Below are 24,402 nucleotides of genomic sequence, written 5' to 3' on the forward strand. Positions count from 1 at the left end.
GCTTGCTATAGTTGTTGCTCTGCAACTTCTGAAAAACTTAAGGATGTCACATCCCAGGGACAGCAAAAAAAAAAAGAGGATTCCTACATAATGGTTAATTTAAAGTTAATATAATAATAAAGCCTTGATGTTGTTTTTCTTTAACCCAACTTTAAAATTTTAATTGATGTTTCTGTGTGCATAGGTTTTACCCTGTAAGATTGGTTATGCCCACCTTTTATGGTTGAGGAAAATGCCTGTTTTCTTTGACCTACTCAAATCATGCTATGTACATCATTTGTTTAGTCAAATTTGTTTTAAGTCAGAAGTGATAAAGGCAGCCTATCTCTCTTATTATAGAATTCTTCTTATTTTTTTTGTCAGAATTTTGTTTGACTGATGATATAATTGCAAAAGATGTAAGAAGAGAACACAGTACAGAGTCTAGTTTTTAAAACTGAACCCTTTGCCATTTCCTAAAGCAAGTAATGATTTAAGAATGAGTATTTGTTTGTAATTTAATGTCATGGTTACAAGCACTCCATATTTTTCTGCCTGCTAAAATACACTATGCTGGTCAGTTCATGAGTCAGTATTTTGTGGTATATAATTGTAATTTAATTCAATTATACTTCAACGTGATTGCTGCCTTTTGTCAATCCTCTGCAGAGGTTTCATAACTCTATTCAACAATAAAATCTTAGCCTGCATGGAGATATATGTGCTTTATAGTTTCCTAATACCTGATTCACAGCAAAACTCTGTGTTCTAGAGGTTATTTTTACCTTTGTCTTTTCTCCTTTGTACTATAGGAGCTAATGTCCTTTTTACCTGGTCCGTTGTGATCACTCCCTGCTGCTGTACCACAGCAAAACATCTTCTCCAGCTGTCTTGTTACCACGATAAAATTAATCTCAGTACAGGTATCCTCAGACTAGCTGTGAAGTTTGCTGTTTCTATTCCAAACCTGAAAAGGTCTTGTACACCCGCACGGTATAGGTAATATTACTTCGTCTAAAAATTAAGATATTATTTCTTTCTACAGATCCTGGTTAAATTCATTTACTTTCCTTTAAATCCTAATCTGAGAATCTCCCTTTGCTCAGAGTATCATCTTACTGATTGGCAGGTCAGACTAAACTCCTGTTTCAGAGCTCCCCTTCTAATAATTTATAATGGACGCTGATACACAGTTGTAAAAGATAACTCAGATTTCCAGATTTAGGGATATGGAGAAAAAACATGTTGGTCTTCTGAGTCTTTGATTATTTTAGTAATAAGTAAGTTTGAAGAAGAAACAAGATCTACTAATTTCAGTTGTTTCCACAGTGAAATTAAACTTGAATTTGATCCTGTTCTTTGGCAAGCTTCCAGCTGAGTTTAATATCCTTTAATAATGAAGTCAGTTGTTTGCAGTCAAAATTGATAACAGTGAACTCATGTTATTAAAATAGAGAGGGGGATGTTTTTAATTATACAGAAAAGGAACAGGAAATTAACATAAAGATTATTGGTTTGGGTAGGATGGTACTGAGATGTCACATCCCGGGGACAGCAAAAAAAAAAAAAAAAAAAAAAAAAAAAAGCGATCCTGGTTATGCTGATCTCTGTCTAAAGCTCCTGTTCACATACTGTCACACATTACAAATGCAAGTGTTTGATTATGTTTCCTCTTTTCTGAACAGAACATTTCTGTATTATCTTTACTGACACTTTCTCCCCTTTGGCTTTTTTGATTTTGCCATAGTCTGCTTTTGTTTTTTCATAGCAATCAGAATGCATGCATTAAACCATATCAACAGTTTGGATGATGTCTGTAACATAGCTTGTTAAAAAGGCTTTGATTACGATGTCCCATTTATTACAATATGTTAAGTGATGCCATGGGAATTGTTTTTTAAATGAATTTGATGTTTATGTTACATGTTACATCTTGATGCCATCTGAGGGGAATAACCATCTAAGGATTTGGAGTCAGTCACGTGAATATAATCTCATGGAAGCAAAGTCTGTCATTAAAAAGGGAAAGGGTATCAGTTACAAGGTGTTGTAATAGGATGAATAATTACTTTTTTTCTTCAACCTACTGAAATCTCTTTTTCGCTTTAGAACACACAGTTTGTCCTAATCACAGGATATTCCCCCAGCAGCCTTCTAGTGAGCAAGCACTTTTAAGAGATTATAAATTTCACATTGTTTTATTGTTTTCAATTTCTAATTACTGAAGATATAGAGAGAATACTTTTTTGCGAAAGTGAGTTTAGAAAGAAAAGCAACGTAGGTAATAAAGCTAAGACACACGTCGTATAATCTTGTTTGAAAATTAGTCTACCTTGTTGAAAATCAATTTCTATTTTTATGGCAGGTTTACTCTTTTCACATTTTTCCTCTAGGCATACCCTCTCGTGACTATGCACAGCACATTTCTACAAATATCAAATTTAAGAATTTTTGTTTTTGAGTTTGGATGGAAACAGGTCTGTACCACTGTCTGTCCTTTGTTGGATTTCACATGGAAATTGATGTGATTTAGTCAAAGTACAAATTACAGGGTTGGAAACTGTAATTTTAAGTAGGATTAGTACTTTTGACATTGGTATGATTACAATAAGGGCTGTATTTATTTTTCTTCTGTCTTTGTACAGATTCCACTTAGAAAATGCATTGTTCAAAACTAGTCCTGGATTTTTTGTTCTAGAAAACTGATGACAGTAGCCCAGCATTTATAAGATACTATACAGTAATAAGTTGTCTATGGGAATGATGAAATAAAATTTCATAAATAACATTTATAAGATACTATACAGTAATAAGTTGTCTGTGAGAATGATGAAATAAAATTTCATAAATAAGCAGCTTTTAATTTTAACTTTACAAGTAATATAATAAATTACCAGATAATTTGCTTTTATTTTTAGGAAGTATTTGGTAGCAATGTGGAAAAAAATTATGAATGATTACAGATAGTTAACACTAGCATTATAGTGATATTTTTTGTATTTTTTTTTTATGGAAGTATCTTTGCATTTTTCTTTAACGTGAACTCCCTAAATTCCCTGCTAATATATCAACACAAATATAGTAATTTCAATAGAGGAAAAACCATCAGTGAAATATCTAGGTTTTCAAGGTTTAAAACTTCTGTTTGAATGTGCATAAACTCATACACATGCACACATATATTTCAATATGTCTTTTAGTAAGCTTGTACATGTACAAGATGTACGGAAATTTTAAGTATTGTGGTAAGAAAAGTTGAGTTAATCTGAAGATAATCTGTTGATCTTCTTGCAGAAAGTTTTAAATCAAAACCAATCACTGAATAAGTGAATGTTTTTCAGGACTTTATGACAAGCCTAGGCTGAAGAATATCCTAAGCAGACATTCTGTATTTTTCTCACATTCTTAAATAGATTATTCTTTTAGTAGAAAAGAAAGGATGATATGTTTTTGTTCCCATATATATCAGCAGAGATTAAGTCTACCCATGAGTCTAAAGCTTGGCAGAGGTTATCTTGAGTTGATTAATAGAAGCAGTACTTGCTATTTAAAAGATTATCTTCTTTGGCTGTTTATCAAAAGGAGTACAAAACTATCTATTCCAGCACTGAAAAACTTGCATATGAATAGTCAAAGACCTTCTCATTCTCTTTTAGTAGTTCTAGCATTAACTTGGTATCTTAGAGTGCAAATGAATAAAACAATTTACTGCAGCAGCTGCTGATTTTAGTGATTAGGTGGGACTGTATCTCTAACAACAAAATCCATTCTAGTTTGAGCCTGAAAGGAGCTCCATTTGACAAGTTATTCTGAAGAACTAGTCTTTTTTTGAAGGACAGAAAGATGCAATCTATTTCTTGAAGAACATAAACTGTCAAACAACACAGAGCTAGAGACCTACAGGTGAGACTAGTTAGGAAGCGTTAGAGAAGAAATTAGCAGAGAAGTGAAGATTGGTTCCTGACATGAAAAATGGTAAGAATCAGAATCAAATCTGGCATAAGAAACAAGGAGATAGTCCAGAAAAAGGACTGGGTTAGTAAAGGCAATTTAAAAAATGAGAGAGAGAAGAACAAAGAAGTAGGAGGAGACTTCTGTGCAGAGTGTAAATCACGGAGGGTGGTGAAGTTGAGAATGAAGAATCTGAATTATCTGTTATAGAACATAGATAGCTGGGGAGTAGGAAAGGTTAAAAAGAAAAATCAGAATCCAGAGAGGTAAAATGTATCAACAATCAGGGCATTCAAAGATGTGAATTTTGAATGAAAAAAAATTATAGGTATAAAAACAGTCAACAAAAAAGAAGAAAGATTTCGTCTTCTTTAGCAGTTATATCCAGATTTTAGCCATGGGCTGTAAGCCTTTTTAGTTCTGTTTGGCCTGTGCTGCTCTTATTGAATGTCAGCTGCACTCTTGCAGCATCTTGCTCTATGGATTATTACACTTAAAAGACATTTTTGTAGTTCTTTCAGTTTAACAAGTTTAAGAGTTTAGAAATGCGAATCTGAAATTCAGTTTTTGAATCAGAAACAGTTTTATTTATTTTGTCTGTTCTTTACAAATACAGTAAGAATGGTATCAGATTTTCTTTAGCCTCTGAAACACTGGCTTAGCTTCTTTAAAAAGACTTTTCTCTTGAGAATGAACCTGATTTGTAAAATCTTTGTTATGGAAGATGAGGATCTCTGTCAGGTAGTTTCATTAAGAGCTTTGAAAATAACTGCATTAGCCTTTCACTGAGCTTTATTCAGTGGGTGACCAATATAGTGAAATGAAATTCAAATGATACATTTCTGTTAGTCTCTGAATCACAGAATGGTCAAGGTTGGAAGGGGCCTCTGGAGATCATCTAGTCCACCCCCCGCTCAAGCAGGGTCACCTAGAGCACATTGCACAGGATTGTGTCCAGTGGGTTTTGAACATCTCCAGAGAAGGAGACTCTACAACCTCTCTGGGCAACCTACTCCAGTGTTCTTGTCACTCTCTCAGTAAAGAAGTTTTTCCTCATATTCAGATGGAACTTCCTGTGTTTCACTTTGTGCCCAAAGCCTCTTGCCATATTGTTGACACTGCTGAAGAGTCTGGCCTCATCCTCTTGACACCTTCCCATAAGGTATTTGTAGACATTGATAAGATCCCCTCTCTGTCTTCTCTTCTCCAGGCTGAACAGGCCCAGCTCTCACAGTCTTTCCTCATTACAGGAATGCTCCAGTCCCCAAATCATCTTCGTAGCTCTATGCTGGCCTCTCTCTGTAGTTCCATGTCTCTCTCGTACTGGGGAGCCCAGAACTGGGCACTGTACTCCAGATGTGGCTTTGGATCACCTCCCTCAGCCTGCTGGCGACAGTCTTCCTAATGCACCCCAGGAGACCATTGGCCTTCTTGGCCGTAAGGGCACATTGCTGGGTCATGGTTAACTTCTTTTCCACCAGGACTCCTAGGTCCTTTACAGAGCTGCTTTCCAGCAGGTCAGCCTCCAGCCTGTACTGGTGCCCAGGGTTGTTCCTCCCTAGGTGCAGCACCTTGCACTTGCCCTTGCTGAACTTCACGAAGTTCCTCTCCTCTGTTCCTCTCTGGTAGTCAGCAGATACACTGTGGAGCAACCCTGTTATCTCTAGTTGTTTCAGTGTGTTGGACCTTGTTCTTAGATATAAGAGACTGCAGCAGTGGAGTCTGAAGACTAACTACGCTTAGGCAAAGTGAAGTCCAGTAGGATTACAAACAGTGTTTGAGCCTGTTGTGAATTCAGTGTCAGTTTTTGCCAGTTCATTCAGGTGTGTATGAAAAACTGAAATTCTTAGACAAGCATGAAATGTGGGCCTGTCAAAAGTTTGAATGTGGATAACTTTTGTAGTTACTATAATGGAGACGGTAAAGTCTTCAGAATTCCTTGACCAGCATCCCTAAATCTGACTGGGAATCAGTTGTCAGAGAAGAGCTCATCTTCCCGCATATTTTTAACTTTCTTCTATCAACCACTACTTGACTTGACACTTCATTAAGAGTTATACCTTCCTTTCCTTCTATATTAATACATAATAATCAGATGATTATAACTGTAATTACCAAATAATACTGAATTTGCAAAGTATCAGTATTTCTGTGGTATTGTGTCACCCATGCTACTTGGTGCTTTGTCCCCTGCTTTCCATGACCTCGGGCAGCCAAGTACGTCCTGCACTCTCTGGTCCCTCTGTGCTGCTGCTTCTGACCTCAGTGTCCCCTCCAGAGCTAGAATGCTGCTAAGGGCTGAAGCTCATCAGTGGTCATAATACACTAGCTGCTCTCCTGGAGCACATCTTCTGTTGCCCTTTTGTGTGAAAGGGATCCTGTTGTGTACTCTTAAGACTGTGAACTAAAGCACTGTAAGCGGGGACGTTTGGGAGATTTGTTTCAAAAGTACATTCCTGGTCCAAAGTAAAATGCTGGTGTAGGCATGCCCTGAGCACCTTCTATTTCAGCCGCAAGGTGTGATGGGGCTGGAGACAGGCTGTGCTTTTCCTGTCTTCTCCTTGCTGATAGAGCTCCTTGTATGTCGCAGTGAAGTGCTTGACTGAACTGTTCTGTCATGCAGGTCAGTGAGGCACTGTAAATCCTAGGAAGCAAATGAGTGGTAGTGGATGTTTGTGTCGTGTGTTCCATATCCTCTTTCTACTTTTTTTCTGAACTTATACTGGTTGCGATAGTAGCAATTTTGCCTATATATGCAAAGCATTGTGCAAACAACATTAAGCACCACACCTGTAATATAAAATAAACGTTGTGTTTCATATTGTTTTTATTTTGGCATATGCTTATGTTTTGTTTTAAAGTCAAAAGCACTCCAAATCGACTTCTGAAAACTTTTTCTTACCCAACCTCTGAACCTTTCAGAACTGTTCAACACAAACTGAAAACAGAACTGGAATTCCAATTGGAATTGGAAATTGGAAACAAGACTGGAAGGAAGCCCAAAAACTCATTGCGTTTCACCTATTGCCTAAAATCAGTTTATTGATTTTATTTTATTCTTAACTGATCTTTTCTGTAATCTTTCTTAAAAGCGTTTCAGTGATAGAGATTTCTTGATATCTGCAGATAATACATAGCAGTATTTCACTGTCCTTGAAGTTGCACCTGTTCCCTACTATGTAACCCAAATATTGTGTGTTGCAAGATAAGTCCTTCACTTTTTTTCTAGCTACTTGAGTCACGGAAAACATATTATTCCTTTTCTCTTTCGGAAGCCTTTTATATAATCTCAGGCGCTTCTGTTAACAGTTCCTCTTAAAGCCTAATAGCTTTATTTAGAGCTTCTGAAATTTATGTTTTGACTTTTAATGGAATATATTAAGAAAAGGTAATTTTCAGTCTTTTTAACTTCCCACTAATTGATAATAGAGTTTGCATATAAGGAATATAACAAGGGAAACCTCATGTAGCATATTTTTTGCTTGTTATAATTGAATGAATCAGTCATAATGAACTTGTTTTTTTCTAGAGACTAGAAAGGATATTTGCCCACTGTATGAAATGAGAGTTCGATAGGAAAAAAAAAATGAAATGAAAGATAGGTCTGGAGTGCAACTCCGTTATGTGTACAAAGAACTCCAAAGATATTTTGTGAAGAAAAGTGTATGTGTGTGTACAAGCTCCTTTTCCTGGGAAAGGAGAAGAGTACAAAATACACTACTGTGAATGTTTATATTCTTGTAAAATTATTGTTCACAGTACCCATTCTAAACTTATCTAGTCAGAAGACTCATACTCACTATTTTGGAATCATTGTGTTGATATTTCAGGCTTCCCACATGGTCTTACAAAGCTTGGCTTCTTCCTTCTTAGGAAAAGTTTAAGTTTTCAAGGGATATCCTGCTAGGATATTACAAAACTACCCTGAATCTCTTTTGTAATAATGGATAAAACATGTATATTTCCAAATATATGCATTTTCCCAGAGGAATGGAAAATATTTTGTATCTTTGGATATTTATTTTCAAAATGCAGTGAGCTCAGATGAATCTTACAGTCTAGCAATCTTTTCTTGCTCATTATACATAACTTTTTGTGGCAGTAGAGTCCTGATGGCCCAATCAAGGTCGCAAACTCTTTTGCACCATGGATTCTACATGGAGACTGAGTTAACATCCTGCCCAAAAGATCATTTTATTCAGGGTTATAACAAGACTGGTGGTTAAAGCAGGTGTTCGGAAAAGTCAAGGAGCCAGCACTTTTTGCTGGGTAGCTTAACAGTCTCAAAAGCCCCAGTTACCAGCTACATAACTAATAACAGATGTTGTTTTATGGACGTATGTGGAAAGTTCCCAACTGAAAGAAGGTATTTGATTTTGAAATACAAAATAAGTATGAAATACTGTACTGCTGGATAAGTGAATAAACAGTACAAAAGAACAAAAAAGAAATTGTCTTAATTTTGCATAGCCCAGTCCATGGGTTAAAGGAGAAGCCTAATAAATTTTTTATTTGTTTCATTTTAGAACGTCAGGTGTGTACATCTATGGCTGGTTCCAGTGTCCTTCCTTCCAATGTGGCTGGTATCAGTAAAGAGCTGATTGAACTACAGCACCTCATTCAGTTCCCAGAGGAGGTTGCCAGCATACTGACCGAGCAGGAGCAGGAGCTGTACCGGAAAGTCCTACCTATTGACTACCTCTGCTTTTTAACCAGGGACTTGGGTAACGCTGAATGTCAAAGCAAGCTTCCGAGTATTCAAGCTTCCATATCTGCTACTATTCTTTCTTCTCAGAATGATGAACATAATGCTGTAGAAGATCTTGTGACAAGATTTAATGAGGTGAGACAAAACATTTATTTACTTTTTTGAAGATTATTAGCTATTTGATGCAATTTGCAGGTTAGATATTTTCTTTATCTCTGAAAGCAGAATTTAACTCTAAACACTATGATGACTGAGGGACTTAGCTAAATAACTTCTTGAATTTTTGACACAGAGTTTAATGAGAGTTGTGTGGTGGATTTGCTCAGTGAGTTTGGAAATTTGCAACCTAAGTTTTTCTTGCACATTGCAAAGTAAACAGGAAGAAGAAAATTGTATTTCTTCATATTTTTATTGATAGTATAGAGTATACTTTCAGTCATTTTTTTGTTCAGGAAATGAAGGTTTCTTTTTTTGCTTTAGGTTTTATAGACTAAGCATGCTCTTAGGAGTCAGCACAGAAGCGTTACTAGCTAGAAGTTTCTGTATAATATAACTAATCCGGACTGTTTATGTATTTATTTAATCACTTTGTGCTTCTTGAATGTTGTTATACAAGAAGTGTCATTTGGCAGGATGTATTTCCATCAGTCAAATCCTGAGGTTTTTGTAAGATTTTCCTTAATTTTTACTCACGTGATCTCCTAATGAGTTTAACAGAAAATTGATCAAGGAAGAATTGAACATTAAAAAACAAACAAACAAACAAACAAAAACCAATAAAGACCTCAGGTTTCAGCTACAGAAAAATGGAACGATTTCTTTCTTCCCCTTTTTTGTGTGTGTGTGTAAACCATGTACAATATGGTTCTCAAATTTATAAAAGTAGAATAAAATGAAGATACTCTTGATTTCTTTTAGTTTATTTTTCAGTGCATGCTTTTTCTTTAATAGCAGATTATAATTGGGTGGGTATCCAAAAAAGCAGCACAAAATTAACTGGACAGATCAGAATCTGTATTAACTGCAAGTGAACTTCCTGGTCTTATGCAAATAAGAATTAGGGACTGAGTATTTAGTATGTTTCTGTTTTTTGCATGTTTCCAAGGTACAGGAATTAAAATATGGTAAGTATATTGACTTCTCTTACTTAATTCTATTATGTAAATATATATAAAAATTGGGAATTAATTTTTAGACAGAACCTTAAAATCATTTGAATTAACTCTAGTTACTGTGTTTTAGAAAATATTAGTCGCATTTCCCCAGTGTGTCTGGTACTTAGCTAGAGGAGAGTCTGGCTTCTGATTCAGCTAGATCCAGGAGCATTCCTCCTTTCTGTGGCGTTTCTACCATGATGGTCACCATAGTGAGGGCAGGGGGGGAAAGGTGAAGCGGTCAAGCTCTTCCCTGGTCTGGTAAGGCACAGTGCCAGAGCAGTTGGTTGAGATATTTTCCAGTTATCTGTGCAAGTTAGATGGACCTTCATGTGGGCTGACACTGTGAGTAGTCACAAGGTTGAAGAGGAAGTAGTAGTAAAAAAAAATCTTAACAGAAATGACTGAGGTTATTGCGTATCAAAGTGAAGCTCAACTCTAAGGTTGTTTCTTGGTAAAATGTTCTTCTTTAATGTCTGATTTACAGTTTTTGTAGTCTAACAATAATTGTTTGATAATTGTTTTCTTATAATTTAAATGAATTCCTGCATATGCTACATAATATTTAGTACAGTGTATTATTTTAAATATAATTCAAAAAAATTTTTTTTGTTTGACATAAATTTTGCGTGTTTAAATTGAGGTATTATATCATGTTTGCTGCTTTTTTAATAAATTAGTATCTTGCTGTTTGCTTTATCTTACGGTGGAATATATAGCCAGTCACCAGTGTGGACTTTCTAAATGTCTTTGTTTATAAATGGCAAGAAAATTCTTGTGCAAAGAGTCATGCTTTTGTTGGCAAAAGTCAGTGAGTGAGCGCTTGCTGATTTTTTGGCATTGCTTAGAGAAATACTGAAGAGTATTTATACTGTGGGAGCCAGAATGAATTTCAAAATGACAGTTTCTGATACATAATGGGAGAAAATTATTTCATGCTATTGTTCTTTTCAGTGAGCAATTATAGTATATATTTTTCATATAGCAATCTGTTTTTTAATTATTTTTTCTGGTACATTTAACTGGGAACACCTGTTTATAACGCTTGTTTAATATGACATTCAGTAACTGCTGTTTTGTGAAACAAAGGAACTTTAGTAAGTGGACCAAATACTGACTTTTTATGGACACTTAGATTGAATGAGAATTGCAGGAGTATTAATTAAAGAAGCTAATACTTTAAACTTCATTGTTTTTAACTATCTTTTGAATTGTTAGTGAAAAGTAGGGAAAATTTTGGTCTCACTGAAGTAAATTCTAATACTATTATTTACTACTTAAATTCCAATAACACCCAGAAACCCTGTTCATGACTGAGGTTGCAAACTACCATTGATGACAGAGTGCAAGGTCAAGCAGTAGGTATTGGCAAGCATCACTTGATTCTCTTATACATTAAATATATTTGCTGTTACAAAACTGTTGTTTTGTAGATACAAATTATTTAAATCATGTCACTGGTGAGGTGCACATAACAGTATGAATATTTTCTACTCATTTCTACTTGTTTAACCAATAGTAATTAGAAACATTTAATATTGCTTAATATGATGACAGTATTTAGACCTCAATGGAGGCTAGAAGGTATGGGGAGAAGAGTTACAAGGGAGAAGGAGTTTATGATAGTTGTTCAGCGTGAAGATGTTTAACAGTGAAATGTTCTGTGAAGAACAGAGCAGAATCAGAAATTGTTCGGTAAGTAAAGTAAGGTACTTGAAGGCAATTAACACAGCTGAATGCAGAATAAATAACTACTGTTATTTTCCCTGCTGTGTTCTTACCTGTGGAAAAGCATGTTAGTGGATGTACTGCCTAATGCTGGATGAAGGCTATACTGTGGATTTTCTTTTGTTATACTACTGAAGTAAGGGGTTTTGACTTAAATTACTAGAAGTGATTCGACTGTCAACTTAATAATGAGCATCCACCAGGAACACTTTCCAAAAAATTCATTTTCTATAGAAAGCTAGGATGACAACAACTGGAGTTCTTTCGCACTGCAGTATTTCATTAGGTCTGTAACTTTCTTTAACAAAGATCATGAGGATCTTGCAAGAATTCTTAAAATTGTTGGATCTGCTAGTATGGCAGTGTAAATACTCTTTTGTCAGATACTCTTGTCCCAAAATCAATGGTGAGCTTGACAGAGGAGTTTAAAAGTGCAAAAAGGGTTTTAAAAGAATTCAGAAATCAAATTAAAAAACATAGTGAGAAATCTGCACCACAAGTACCTAAAATATATAAGAAGAAAAGTTCTGAGTTAAAATAGGATGTATGCGCCTTTTCCTTGATGAAGTTTGAACAGGCTGTGGGGAAGCCAATTGTTAACCAGTGTATTAGTGCTATCTAATAACAATACAAAAATGAATAGATAGTGTAAAACTAATCTGTGCACCTTACCTGGTCTTTGGAAAACAGACACTCTATTCCTGCTGTAAAGGCAGTGACCAATATTAATAAGTACAGTGTCTAGTTAGGAGTGCCTTTCTTACAGCTTTTGTAGCAAAATTTCCACAGCTTAATTACAGGTTGCCTGAAGAGCCACATAATTTGTTCTCAGCCTGCAACATTATGAACATGGTTCATAATGCATGCATCTGTTCAGAGTTTCAGTGGATCAAGTCCTCTATTATTCTTATGAAAGAGGAACCGTGTGATTGTAACTGCTTGGCTTAGCCTGGTTTGTGTAGCTTGAATGAGTACTTTTCCCTTAAGTTCATGGCTATAGCAAGACAAACTATTTCTTCTGGAGATACCTTTTTTTGTCAAAGATGGTTAATGAAGCTAAGCACTGAATGGCTTTTTTTATGGTATATAGGGAAAGAGTAACTAATAACATAGAGACTGGAGAGAAATAAATTGCCTATATTTAATATGCACAAAAAATGAAATTCTAACACCGTAGATGCTTTTCATGTATGTATTTTTTCATTATCAAAAATATTGAAGGAGTATAGCGACACTGAAGATAGGCGGCGTACATTGAAGCTGCTGTTAAACGTTCCTTGACAGGAGTAGTACAAACATGCAACTAGCAAATCATGCTCTTAATTGCTGAGGCTGGAGAATAGAAACTGCCTTGTTTAAGAAAGCATGATTATATGACATAGTTACTGGAGATGATTGAGACAAAATATGTTTCTCTGTCTTTTCTTGTCTTGGGTTTCCAAGTATCAGTTTATTCCCTACTGTCTTAATGAAGATGGTAGCCAAGAACATAGCCTGACAGGTAACAGCTTTTTTCAAAATATGTTGGGAGAAATGTCAGTCAGGAATGATTTGTAAAAACACAAAATGGAACCAATTTTGGAGTGGAATATATTCTCTGATATTTTATCTATAGTCTAAAAGTTTTGTGTCATTCCGGTTCCTGAGTCTGCAGAAATTCACAGAGAAAAAAAACAGAGGAGGGAATAAAAGTCCTATCATCTACTAACGTTGTGGATTGTCTTTGGGATTTGCTATCTCTCATAGAGCTTACGGATAGATAAAAGTTCATAGTACGTACAGCCAAGTCACAAAGCATTTCTAATGTTTGCATACATAGCAACATTTTTTCAGACTTCACTTCCTTAAAAAGAAGACAGTCATGATGGAGATTGGCACTGAAGTTTAAATAATTTCTGTAATGTTGTTATGCGAAGGCTGGCCAATTATACTTAAGAAATCATTCATAAAACTAAAGATAAATGAAGGAATTAGGTGACTTTTTAACATGGAGAATTGATGTGCTAGGCTTGAAAAAGTTAAAAAATAGTGGCTAACCAGAGAAGGATAAGAGATACAGAGGAAAGGTATTATGCCATTATTATGGTAATACACTACTTTGTTAAAGATTACTATGATGATAGATTACTATGCATTGATTATCAGATGTTTAAAGAGGAGGAAAGCAGAAGTGAGAGAATGAATTTAAAATGCATATATTTCAGAATCAACAAAGGACAAATAAGTAGGTTGTTTAAGAAATGCATCTGGGTGTTCTGTGATTGGCAATTAGTTTATATATGAAGAACAGATCCAATCAACCACTTGACTGGAGTAATACAATATTATGGTATGAAAAACTGTAAATGACATAAGAGATTTTGTCAAATTTAGAAAAAGAGGAGAAAATGACGTTGTCTTCACCTGCATCTACAGCTCTTCAGGCAATATATGCACTATCTTAGACATCTAAATATGACTGAAATTGAAACTCTGTTTATTGGAAATGTTCTTTAATAATGCTACAATTAAACTGACCTTTTTTAGTTTTTCCTTAATTCTGAAATTCGTATCAGACTTAACAAATGTACAGTGTCCAAGGAGAAGTTAATTTAATTTTAGGAAAATGTTTAACTGCCATGTTGATAGCCTTCAAAAATGTTCTTAAACTTTCATTGATTCAGTGGCCACCCTAGTTTTCCAGGGTGGCAGATTGTTAATCTCAGCTGTCGTCATGTTTATGTGTTTTGACTTCTTGTCTCTGTTACGTATATAAAACTTAACAAAAAGCAATTGGCTGTTTCAGGGGATGTTTAAAGGAAAGTGGAGTTTGTTTTGGTTTTATTTACTTAATGATGGGTAAATTGGATTGTTTGTTTTTTATTTCACTTTCTTCTTGCAACAGCCTGAGATCTAAAATGATCTCAGAGAAAGGGAATGATATTTCTATCTCTTTAACCTGTTTCTCTTGAAATTCTCTTCAATTTGTACATGTTGTTCCTATGGATTATCTGTTCCATTATCTATTAATAACAATATAAACATTTTGAAGAAAATATTGTTCTGGGTACTGTGAATGCATTTATTTCAAATTTTCAGCAGCAGCTGACTAAATAATATTGTGATAGAATATTCTGAGCTTGTCCCAAATTCTGTTTTTATTGCTACAAGATATTATGGGAAGCTGCCTTTAAACAACGAACGTCTCCTATTTTTAAGTGTAGAAATCCAAAACTGGAAGTTTTGCAGTGTAGGAATTAACATCTATTCAAATGTTTTTCTGAAAGAGGAGAATCTTTTGAGTATATTTTAAGGGTGCATGGTATCACTGATAAATGTATTGATATAGCAGATGTATTTGAGATAAAATTGTGGGCCTGTACAGTTAATAGCATGTAAGTTTGATTCAGTAATTAGTTCAGATGTACAGAAATGAAAGAAGAAAATTACCTATAAATTTCAAATATTCTAAAATTTTTTAGCTTTTTCAACTTTTTTACTATACTAACAGAGTTTAAAGTTGTATTGTAGCCTGCGCCGTGTGTATACAGATAACGTATAGGGTGTTTTTCTACTTGTTTTTTATTTTTCATGAAAAGTATGGGTATGATCAACTGTAAATAAAACATAGCCTTAAAAAGATTGATTATAACTACAGTTATGTGATAGTGGAGACTAGGGAATGACATGTACTCATCAGCCAGACACAGCCGATATTTCATTTCCTTTTGTTAATACCAAATTTATCATAGGGCTTTGTACGACCAGGGCAGTGGATCAAATTAAAGACAGATATTCTTTCCTATTTGTAAAAATAATTAAAAGCTGATTGCAAATTAGCAGTTAAAGTGGTAGGAGACGAGTAGAATATAGTTACATCTACTTTCACAATACTGTTTTTATATCAATCTTTTTGGACTCTCTACAGCTGTACACATAATAGCAGTAGTAATACACTTTTCTGCTGTGATAGAGACCAAGTTCTCAGGTGCTTGTCCATTGTATTATAAAAACCATGATATTTCACAAGTAAACTTGAACACACATATACTAGAAAAGACTCAAGTGAGTATGCCAGACTACAAGAAGGAAAGCAGGAAGGTAAAGGGAAAAAGGATATGAAAACATTGGAAGAAATGCCTGAGGAGTGGTTCTAGATAAATCAATTGCTCATCTCCAGATCTTTAAGGGAGCTTTCAAGGAACAATGAATTTTAAAGAGGATATAGTGTGAGCCCAAAGAAATACCCATTCAATGCTAAATAAAGTTTAGTTATTTTTTAATCTGTTTTATCAATTTTCAGAAAGCAGAAGTTTAAATTTCACGAATGTCTAAAAGCTGTAGGACAAAACTATTAAGGAGATTCCGCAGAGGTAGCAGAAGCTTGGTAGCAGGGAAGAGACTAGGAAAATTGTACTTATATGAGTTTTAGGACCTGGAGAATTATAACAAAATGTGTTTTACTTGTTGCAAACTATGCCTTTCTCTTCTTCATCTAGGTCTTCTTTCTAATTCCTGTATTCTATTGTGATTTCTTCCTTTTTCGGATGTCCCCTTCATGGGCTTATGAACACTGAGGAGGGCACTCCATATGCTATGTAGTCCTCACTCAGTATCCTACCTTTATGAAGTTCCCACAGTTATTCCATAGTCTTCCTGGGCACCTGTTTCTGTATCCTTGCCCTCTCTGATTCTTGCTCATCTATGTTTTTTACTCCCATTCTACCTCTCTCCAACAAAGCAACCACAGAAATACAATTTGAATTTATGTGTTGAAAATATATATGTTTATAAACATTTAAAAAAATTTCAACCATGGCCTTACATAAATATGAAGAGCACCTTTTATAGCTTGAAGCTTCTAGCCACAGCTTCAAGTAAAAGGAAAACTAAAAAAGTTAAAAACAAAATGAAGCATTTAATATTCCATGCTGAAATACATATATAGAGTAAGTGTGACATCTTAGACTGGAACTTACTCAGATCAGACATGCAGCTTGAATTTGATCCCACTTTGAAGCTACAAATTCAAAACAAGATGTTCAATACATGAGGTGATCTTTTTTGAAAAATTAAGTTACCCCAAAATAAGCTAATAAGGCAAAATTTCTGATCTACTCCGGTATAGCACTGCGATTGTGGTGGTTTCATCAGTCGCTAGGTCATTGTTACATACAGTATAATTAATCAGAAGTCTGGCTGTTTGGCAAACTAAATGATAATGATAGTTTTATTTTTAATAGTTTAAATTTTTAAGTTTTTTTCATTGTCATTCAAAACAAATTAAAACTCTTACTAGCAAAACAGAGACATATCATTTTACTGAAATAATGGAATGTAAATAAATATTGCGCCCTGTCTCTTAGTTCAGAATTTTTTTGCAATGCCTAAATGGGTTTGCATAATACTTTTTAAAAGATCGTGTTTGTACAAATATCAAACTGTTTCCAGTCCTTGTTTGGAATAGTGTTTAATCAGATTAAAAATGGTAAATGTTCTTTGTAAGGTTATATAATTTCACCCAAGCATGTAAAGTGAACCATCTGTTCATAAGATACACAATTTTAAAATACTCTATTTAAAAATGCACCTGAAAATTATGTAGCATATAAAACCTAAATCAAAAAAAATAAAGAAACTTTAGTGAAACCTACTTAAAGTAAAACAATTCTATGTTATATACTGTGATCCTTTATAGTCATCAGTATATACTGATGGGTTTCTGCACAGTTAGCTGTACAAAGCAATATAAACTCTCATTAGCTACCTGATTAGTCCTGTTGCTAAATACTGCTGGTGTTTTAAAAACACTATGAGTCTAAACATAAATGTGAGTCTACTTCATCCAGTTTTGTAAAAATAATTTCCCTCAACAATAGTTTAACTTTGCAGAAAGACTGTGATATTGGATAAGTAGACTTTTTTTTTTAAGTGAGGGAAATCAGAGTACACTGATATACTAAGAATTCTACTTTTAGATAAGAGTTTATGTTTTTCTCTCTTGACATAATCACTGCATCGTACCTGATAACTTAAATTTTCTGTTTTTATCAGGCAAAATCATTAAAAATGGAATAGTGTGGTTAAATGGGCTACAGATTGTCATGCTTATCCTTTGGATAACTGAAAAATCAATTTCTTGATTTGTATTCAAAGCTTTCTCATACACTTAAACATTTTGTAAGTATTAAAAATGTTTTCTTTCTTGCTCCAGTGTAGTATTATACTATAGAAAGATACTCGTGGCTAATTTTTATATGTTAGGTATTAGAGAGGGTATATACAATACTCTTACTTTGTGGTAAGCTAAACTGTTTCATTTTACTTACTAATAATTGTAAATGTTAAACTTCAGGTAGACGACTGCATTTATTAATTTTACTCCAAAAGCTGCATCTCTCAAGTATTATGAAATGATGAAAAAATGTGATATAAAAATAGAAGGCATCATTTCTTCCATGTAGCGATAGCCGCTGAAGTATGTAGCTTGGGAATTGCTCTAAGAGCTGGGGAAATGAGTGTAAAACACTACAAATGACAGTGAGAATATTGAGCTGCATAGGTGGAGATTCTGAATAGTTTCCTCCCTCAATACCACTTCTGCATTTCTATTCCTATAAAAAATAAGCAATAAATTAATTCCTATTCCAAAAGATTCATGGAATACATTCTCTGACAGTTGTATAAAGGGTAATAAATAATGGTAGATATATATGAATTATGATAATCTGGAGTATTAGAGGACTAAAAAAAGAAAAGAAGTACATCCATGGCAGATTTAGGGATATGATTATTAATTCTATATGCATTAAATACCATTTCATCCTGTATACTGCATAAGGCAGGGTTCCTGTAGAGTCAGTGGTAAACAGTCATGTAATTCACAATTCTAAAGACTTTTAAGTTACAAGTCATAGTTTGCTGATTAAGTTCAATCTTGACTGTTTCTTTCATGTCCTGTCACAAAATCCTTCATACTATATTAGTGAAAGCAGCTGAGCATCAGTAATAAGCTATGTCTTGCGACTGTCAAATTGGGAGTTTTTTGCCTGTGTCATATTATAACAGTACATAGAACTGTCTTAAAATTGATATTTCAGTGATTAGGTCGTCAATACATAGGGAGTCATGTAATTGTTTGATTGATATAAATTTCCCACATTTAAAGGATTTAGGGAGGATTTGTTTTACTTTTCATTGATAAAATGTTGTAAGTTTAAAAAATAAATTATTGATATTAATTCTAATAATTGACTTTAGGATGTTTTCTGTCTATTTAATTACCTTTTTAAAAAAATACGAATGAAAAGAGAATTACAAGAATTACCATCAAGAAATAACATGACGTATACAGGTTTGTTCTCTTTCTTTTGTGTGAGCTGCATTGAGTTAAAGTGTGCCAGACAGCATCTGAGCAATCTCACTTCTGGACTTGCATTCAAACGAAGGTCCAGAAAGCTCACTAGTTCTCAGATACCATCTGTGCAAAGGGAGCTTTATGCATGCCAGGCAGCAAAAATGTAGTATATGCATTATCAGGTCTTTTGAGGATCCAGTGGCAGCTATAAAGTCATTTGAGAAATTTCTGTCAATCCTACAGAGGCATACCTTTGAAGATGTATCCTGGGCTGCTCATATATTGGTCAGTAAATCACATAAACAGTACTCAGTGAATGTATTCTTATTCTTTCTGTGTTTTAATCAATATACTTAAGTTTCCTGTAAGCTGTCATACACAATGTTTCCTGAACAACTCAGTCATTTCAATTACCTTCATTTCAGTGATGTTTGCATGTGGTTGGTTTTAGGTGTGGCCATTATGAATAATCAGCTCAGATTAATACCATAACCAAGCTATTTCAGCATGTATTTATTTAAGAGCTTTAGGATATTGTTCTTCATGATAAAATTCTTGGATCCGTTAGTTCAGTCTGAACAAAATAAAACCTTTAAGGAGCTGAGAGCTGATTTCAGTCAGCTGAAGTTAGTTTTTCTGCTCCCGTTAAGCAGATTGATTCAACCAGATCTCCCACCTTCAAAACTTCCACGAGGAAAAACCCATGGCATTTTAAATAGGTAACTACTAGTTTGGCTCATTAATTCTGTATTTTTTTCCTACTAGGTTCTGGGATCACATTCAAGTTTGGGGAAATGCCCTCTCAGCTCTGTTATCTGACTGAATTCTCTTCCTTTTCCAGTTGTCTTCACTAAGAAAGTTAGGAGTAGGGATGTTGTTGCAGGTGTTTGGCACAGCTCTCGGTGAAAATCTCCCTGAAGCAGACAGCCCTTCTTCGTAGCTCCTTTCCTCTGTTATCTCCTCTGTGACAGGACTATTGCCTTTTAATGATCTCTGTTCAAATCCCTGATGGATGAAACCTGCATAAAAAGCACAGCTCTTCATGGCTTTTAAGGAATCCATTTTGGAAGCTAACATGCTTTTTGAGAAATCCATAACCTTCCTTTTTCAGGGAAAGAAAATTATATTCAGACTAATCAACTAACAGTTCTCTTAGAAAATCTTCATGGAGAGCAGATGCTATTCAGAAACACCAGGAAAGTCAGTTTATACTCCATATCTAGCAGATCATACTGCTAGATATCACATGAAAATAGTTTGTAAAGCGAAAGCCTGTGACGTAGAATGGAAGAAAATACCTCTTGCCACCAAGCAGTATTTTGAATTCTTAATTAGCTCTATCTGGAGAACAAGTCCTGACTGGGACAAAAAGACTACTTACAGCTGAGGCTGTCCAGCAGGGATACATTACGGAGCTACCTAAGAATGTATGCAGAGTAACAATTCTATTTCATTCCTAAATTCATTAACACATAAAATAATATGAATGAAATTTTCCATTATCTGCATCTGACTGAAGTATCACAATGTGCTTCTCAACTTTTTACTAATCTCAGTGAACCAGAAAATAAGGCAATTTAGAAGTAAGTTTCTAAAGCAGGCATGTTCATTACTCTTAGATGGTGGGCGGTGACCTTGGATACTTGATTCTGTCTTGGCCATTAGATCTTCCTTTGCCTGTTTTCTTTCATAGCTTAGAGATTCAGGCACTATTTTTCTTTCTTGTTTAGGGAAAGATTTAAAAAATGCCTTCTGCCATTCCGATAAGTCTATTCTTGTCCAGCAAAAGGACGGAGGATCAGCTTCGTGGGAGACTACTGCTTTTGCAACTATATTTTGCTCTTATATATATGTATGCCATCTCGCGGCTGCAAAGGCTTGTTCAGGCTGACCTTTATCATTTTCTGTTTGCTTTTACAGAGTGTTTGTAAGAGTTCATCATAACTGTTTATAGCAATTTTAAGCTCACTATTAAATAAAATTTCAACAAGTGACTGTCCTACTTTCAACGGCGCTTCTTCGTGGAGAGTCATAATTCAATTGTCTTTTTGACGTTCTTTATCAATTTTGATACTGTTTTTCCCCAACGATTACATTTTCAGTACCTTATATTAAAACAGATCTGTTTACATTTAATTGTTGTATAAAATATTTAAATCCGTATCAGTCGAACTGTCATTACCATGCTTGGTATTTCATATGAAGCAAATATTAATTTTTTCTGCAAGATTGCATGTTTAGCATTTGTGTTCTCTAACAGAGCTATTTCTGGCAAACAGGAATAATATCCAAAAAAAATTGTAATTTTATTCCAGCATACACAAATTATGCCAGTCTTGGCTCATGAATTTAACTGTTTTGTTTCACAGTTTCTGAGTTTTTATGTATTTACCTTATTTCATCTTATTCTGTATTTGTCCTCATCGGAGCCCTGTGCAATGCAGCAGTTACCTGTATTTCCCCATGCCTTGATGCTCTTCATCTAAGCAGTTCTTAGAAGATTCAGTTTTTACATTCTAGGAATAACCAATCAAGTCCTTTGAGTAGAATTTCATCTCAGTGTAAGTTGTCATTCAGAGCTAGTGCGGTGGTTAGATATATGTTGTGTAGGGCAGGCAATAATGAAAAACAGTTTTATTTAACCCACCATATCTTGAACTGTGTCCATCCACACAAGGACTGTGATTGGAAAAGCTTCTTGAGCATATTTACATGTCCAGCATCAAACTTTGGTGTTTGTTCATCCTTTGCTGAAAGCTCTGTACAGGATATCTGTTCCTGCTTTTACTGTATGTTTGTTATAAAAACATACAATAATTACTAAAACAGAAGCTAACCGTTTTTCTTATGGCTATCTACAAGACCTGCAGGTCATTTCTTCCAGCCCTTGTTTTCCATACCAAGCTGATTCATGAGTGCTAGAGCAGATTGAACGTTGTTCCATAGGGATCCTTTGTCCCCGAGCCTTAACACCTCATCAGAGTAGCCACAGCTGTGTGGTGTCCCCCCATCCCAGCCTGAGGACGTCTTCCCCGGATGAGAGGCAGAATGATTTTATAACCTCATTTCTTTAAGAGTTCAATCTTGATTTATTTGGGATCAGAAAGCTTAAAAAGTGGCTTGCTTTTTTCATGTTCTTTCACTGTTCTCCCTCAGGAATGAGAGGTTCAGAACACTGTGTCTATAAAGACTTGCATAAATAGAAGCCCTATATATTTTAGTGGGTTTTTTTTTCAATTGGTACTAACACATTTTTATTTTAATTCTCGTGCTTGTTTTTTAAAATAAAACTGGCTATTCCCCATGAGATGAACATTTTCTAATTTTTATAAGCCTCTCCTCACATCAGTAATGTCTGTAAACACTTGAATCCTTCAAGACCAAAGAATGGAACTCAGTGTCAGTAAACAAATCACATTTATTGCTTCATAAGTGTTTATACAATGACAAAAATCAAGCCCCAGGGAATCATTTTGTATAAAGGAACAGTTGGTTTAAATTAGATTTCCATGTGAAATATAGCTACTTTTTATGGATATTGTGGGAACAGAAACTGGAAAGAAAATTTACACACTGGTACAATGAAGGTTTGATTTTTTTAAAAAAATATGAACAGAATCATGTATTAAGTTAATTTTTGATTCTATCATTAATTAATCATCAGAGAGAAGTTGGCAATATGGTCACACTTAGGAATCTGAGAGTTTTATACTTCATTCATGATCTGGCGTATAGATAACATGAATTATATTAAGTGTTCGGTGCACGTAAGACTTAGCAAATTAATGCATTAAATAAAACACTAACCGGTTCAGTGAACTTAAGCAAAACCAGAATTTAAAATTTTTCAACTTCCACTGTCTCTGTTGTAAGAACAAGGATTACGTAGTTTACATAGTATGAGCCTGAGATTTATAAGCTATGTTAATGAGAATTGGCACTGCAGATCACACTGGCAGCTTTAGAAATCAGCATTAGCTTAAGCTGCCGATCTTCCTCAGTGACCCAAAGGTATATTCAGAATACCAGATGTTCATATATGGTAGTTTTTTTGTTTAAAATAAGTGTTCTCAGGCCAATTAATCATTAAAGTGTAGGAATGTTTGTGTGTAAGGTGTGCTTGCAATGTACGTGTGGTTCTGCCATGTATGTGTGAGCAGAATGTTGACTGATGCCCTTCTAATAGAAGGCAAAAGAGAAATGCATGAATGTTCCAAATACTATTACTTTGGCTGATTGTCCATGTCCATTTTGTTTTACAAGGTGAGCTCATGGGTTACCTGGCTGATCCTGACTGCAGGTTCTATGGAGGAGAAACGAGAAGTCTTCTCATATTTAGTACATGTGGCAAAATGCTGCTGGAATATGGGCAACTACAATGCTGTAATGGAATTTTTGGCAGGGCTAAGGTACTGGCAACTCTATTTTTGAATGATATTTCAGTGACAGATTACATTGCAGCTTCTGTTAAGCTTTTAAAGACGTCTTTGAAGAACAATGAACTAAATCACATCACCTCATCCCATGACTTCCTAATGATCCTCTTGGAAAAAATAAACACGCTAAAAGACATTTTCTCAAATGGAGACACCATCATTTATCTTGGTACATTCTAAACACATTAGAGAACCAGTACTTCTTAAACAAAGTTTTGAAATGACAAAAGAAGATGGAAAGCAGTTGTGGTTTAGCTATCTGTAATCAACCAAAACTTCAGTAGCTTGGAGTTGGACTCTTCAGAATATTAGTGAAACATAATAATAATATCGTTCTATATAGTCAGACTTAAGTTGCAAAAATAAATAGTTAAAACTCTTTCTTTAATCCCCTCCAATATACTTTCACTGACTGATACTGATATCTCATACTGTGATGATCTTACTTAGGCAGACCTGCAGCGTCTCCAGGACAAGGACAGTGTAGGGGGATAAAGAAATTTTGTTGCTAGCTTTTTTACAGAATTATAAGTATATATGGGGCCGGGTGAGTAGAATAGCCCTGCTTTTGCCTGGATGTGTAGTTCAGAAGGCAGTGAATTATGCTGTACAGGCAAGAGTTAAGATCAAATTTCCCATCTCTTAGCTTTGACCCTCCTTATGTTTTGTATTTGTGTTACAAAGCTTTAATGTGTTTGTATTGTCTCTCTTTGTGGTTTAATAAGGATTCTATTGAGCTATTTGTTTGCATTTTTGGTACATAAAGCACATTTCAACTAGTTACAGATACAGAGAGTCTTGTTCAGCAGAATGCATCCACAGTCTCCTAGCCATGTAAGTTGTGAGGGAAAATGCAAAACAAATTAAGGGCTTAATTTTATCTCTAATGCATCTGCACTGCACAAAAGAAAGAGAGGAAAGGAAGACTAGTTGCAGATTTGTAGTATTTCCAGGTCAAGGGCAGAATGTGGAGTTAGAGATGTTCCGTTGTTAGCTTTTCTACAAAGTTTTTGCTTTGTCTGAGGCTAGGACTGGGTAGAATGACCACGCCTTTGTGTAGACATACAGCTCAGAAGGTAAGACACCTCCCAGCAGTACCAACAGTCCTTC

The 24,402-nt window shown here is 34.9% G+C and overlaps 1 protein-coding gene across 2 annotated transcripts in view; it reads left to right on the forward strand.

Moving 5' to 3' along the window:
• The window catches only part of PLCE1 (phospholipase C epsilon 1), a 166,845-nt gene that overhangs the window by 95,623 nt on the left and 46,820 nt on the right, over nt 1-24,402 (forward strand). For both annotated transcript variants that reach the window (XR_009959019.1, XM_062580694.1), the window contains exons 4-5: nt 8,457-8,773; nt 23,120-23,265. Coding sequence is in view for 1 of the 2 variants with exons in the window: in XM_062580694.1 (XP_062436678.1) it covers nt 8,457-8,773; nt 23,120-23,265 (463 nt within the window). In the remaining variant the exon portion in view is untranslated. The remainder of the gene's footprint in view (nt 1-8,456; nt 8,774-23,119; nt 23,266-24,402) is intronic.

The sequence above is a fragment of the Rhea pennata genome, chromosome 7, assembly GCF_028389875.1.
Source record: "Rhea pennata isolate bPtePen1 chromosome 7, bPtePen1.pri, whole genome shotgun sequence".
Classification (NCBI taxonomy): Eukaryota; Metazoa; Chordata; class Aves; order Rheiformes; family Rheidae; genus Rhea; species Rhea pennata.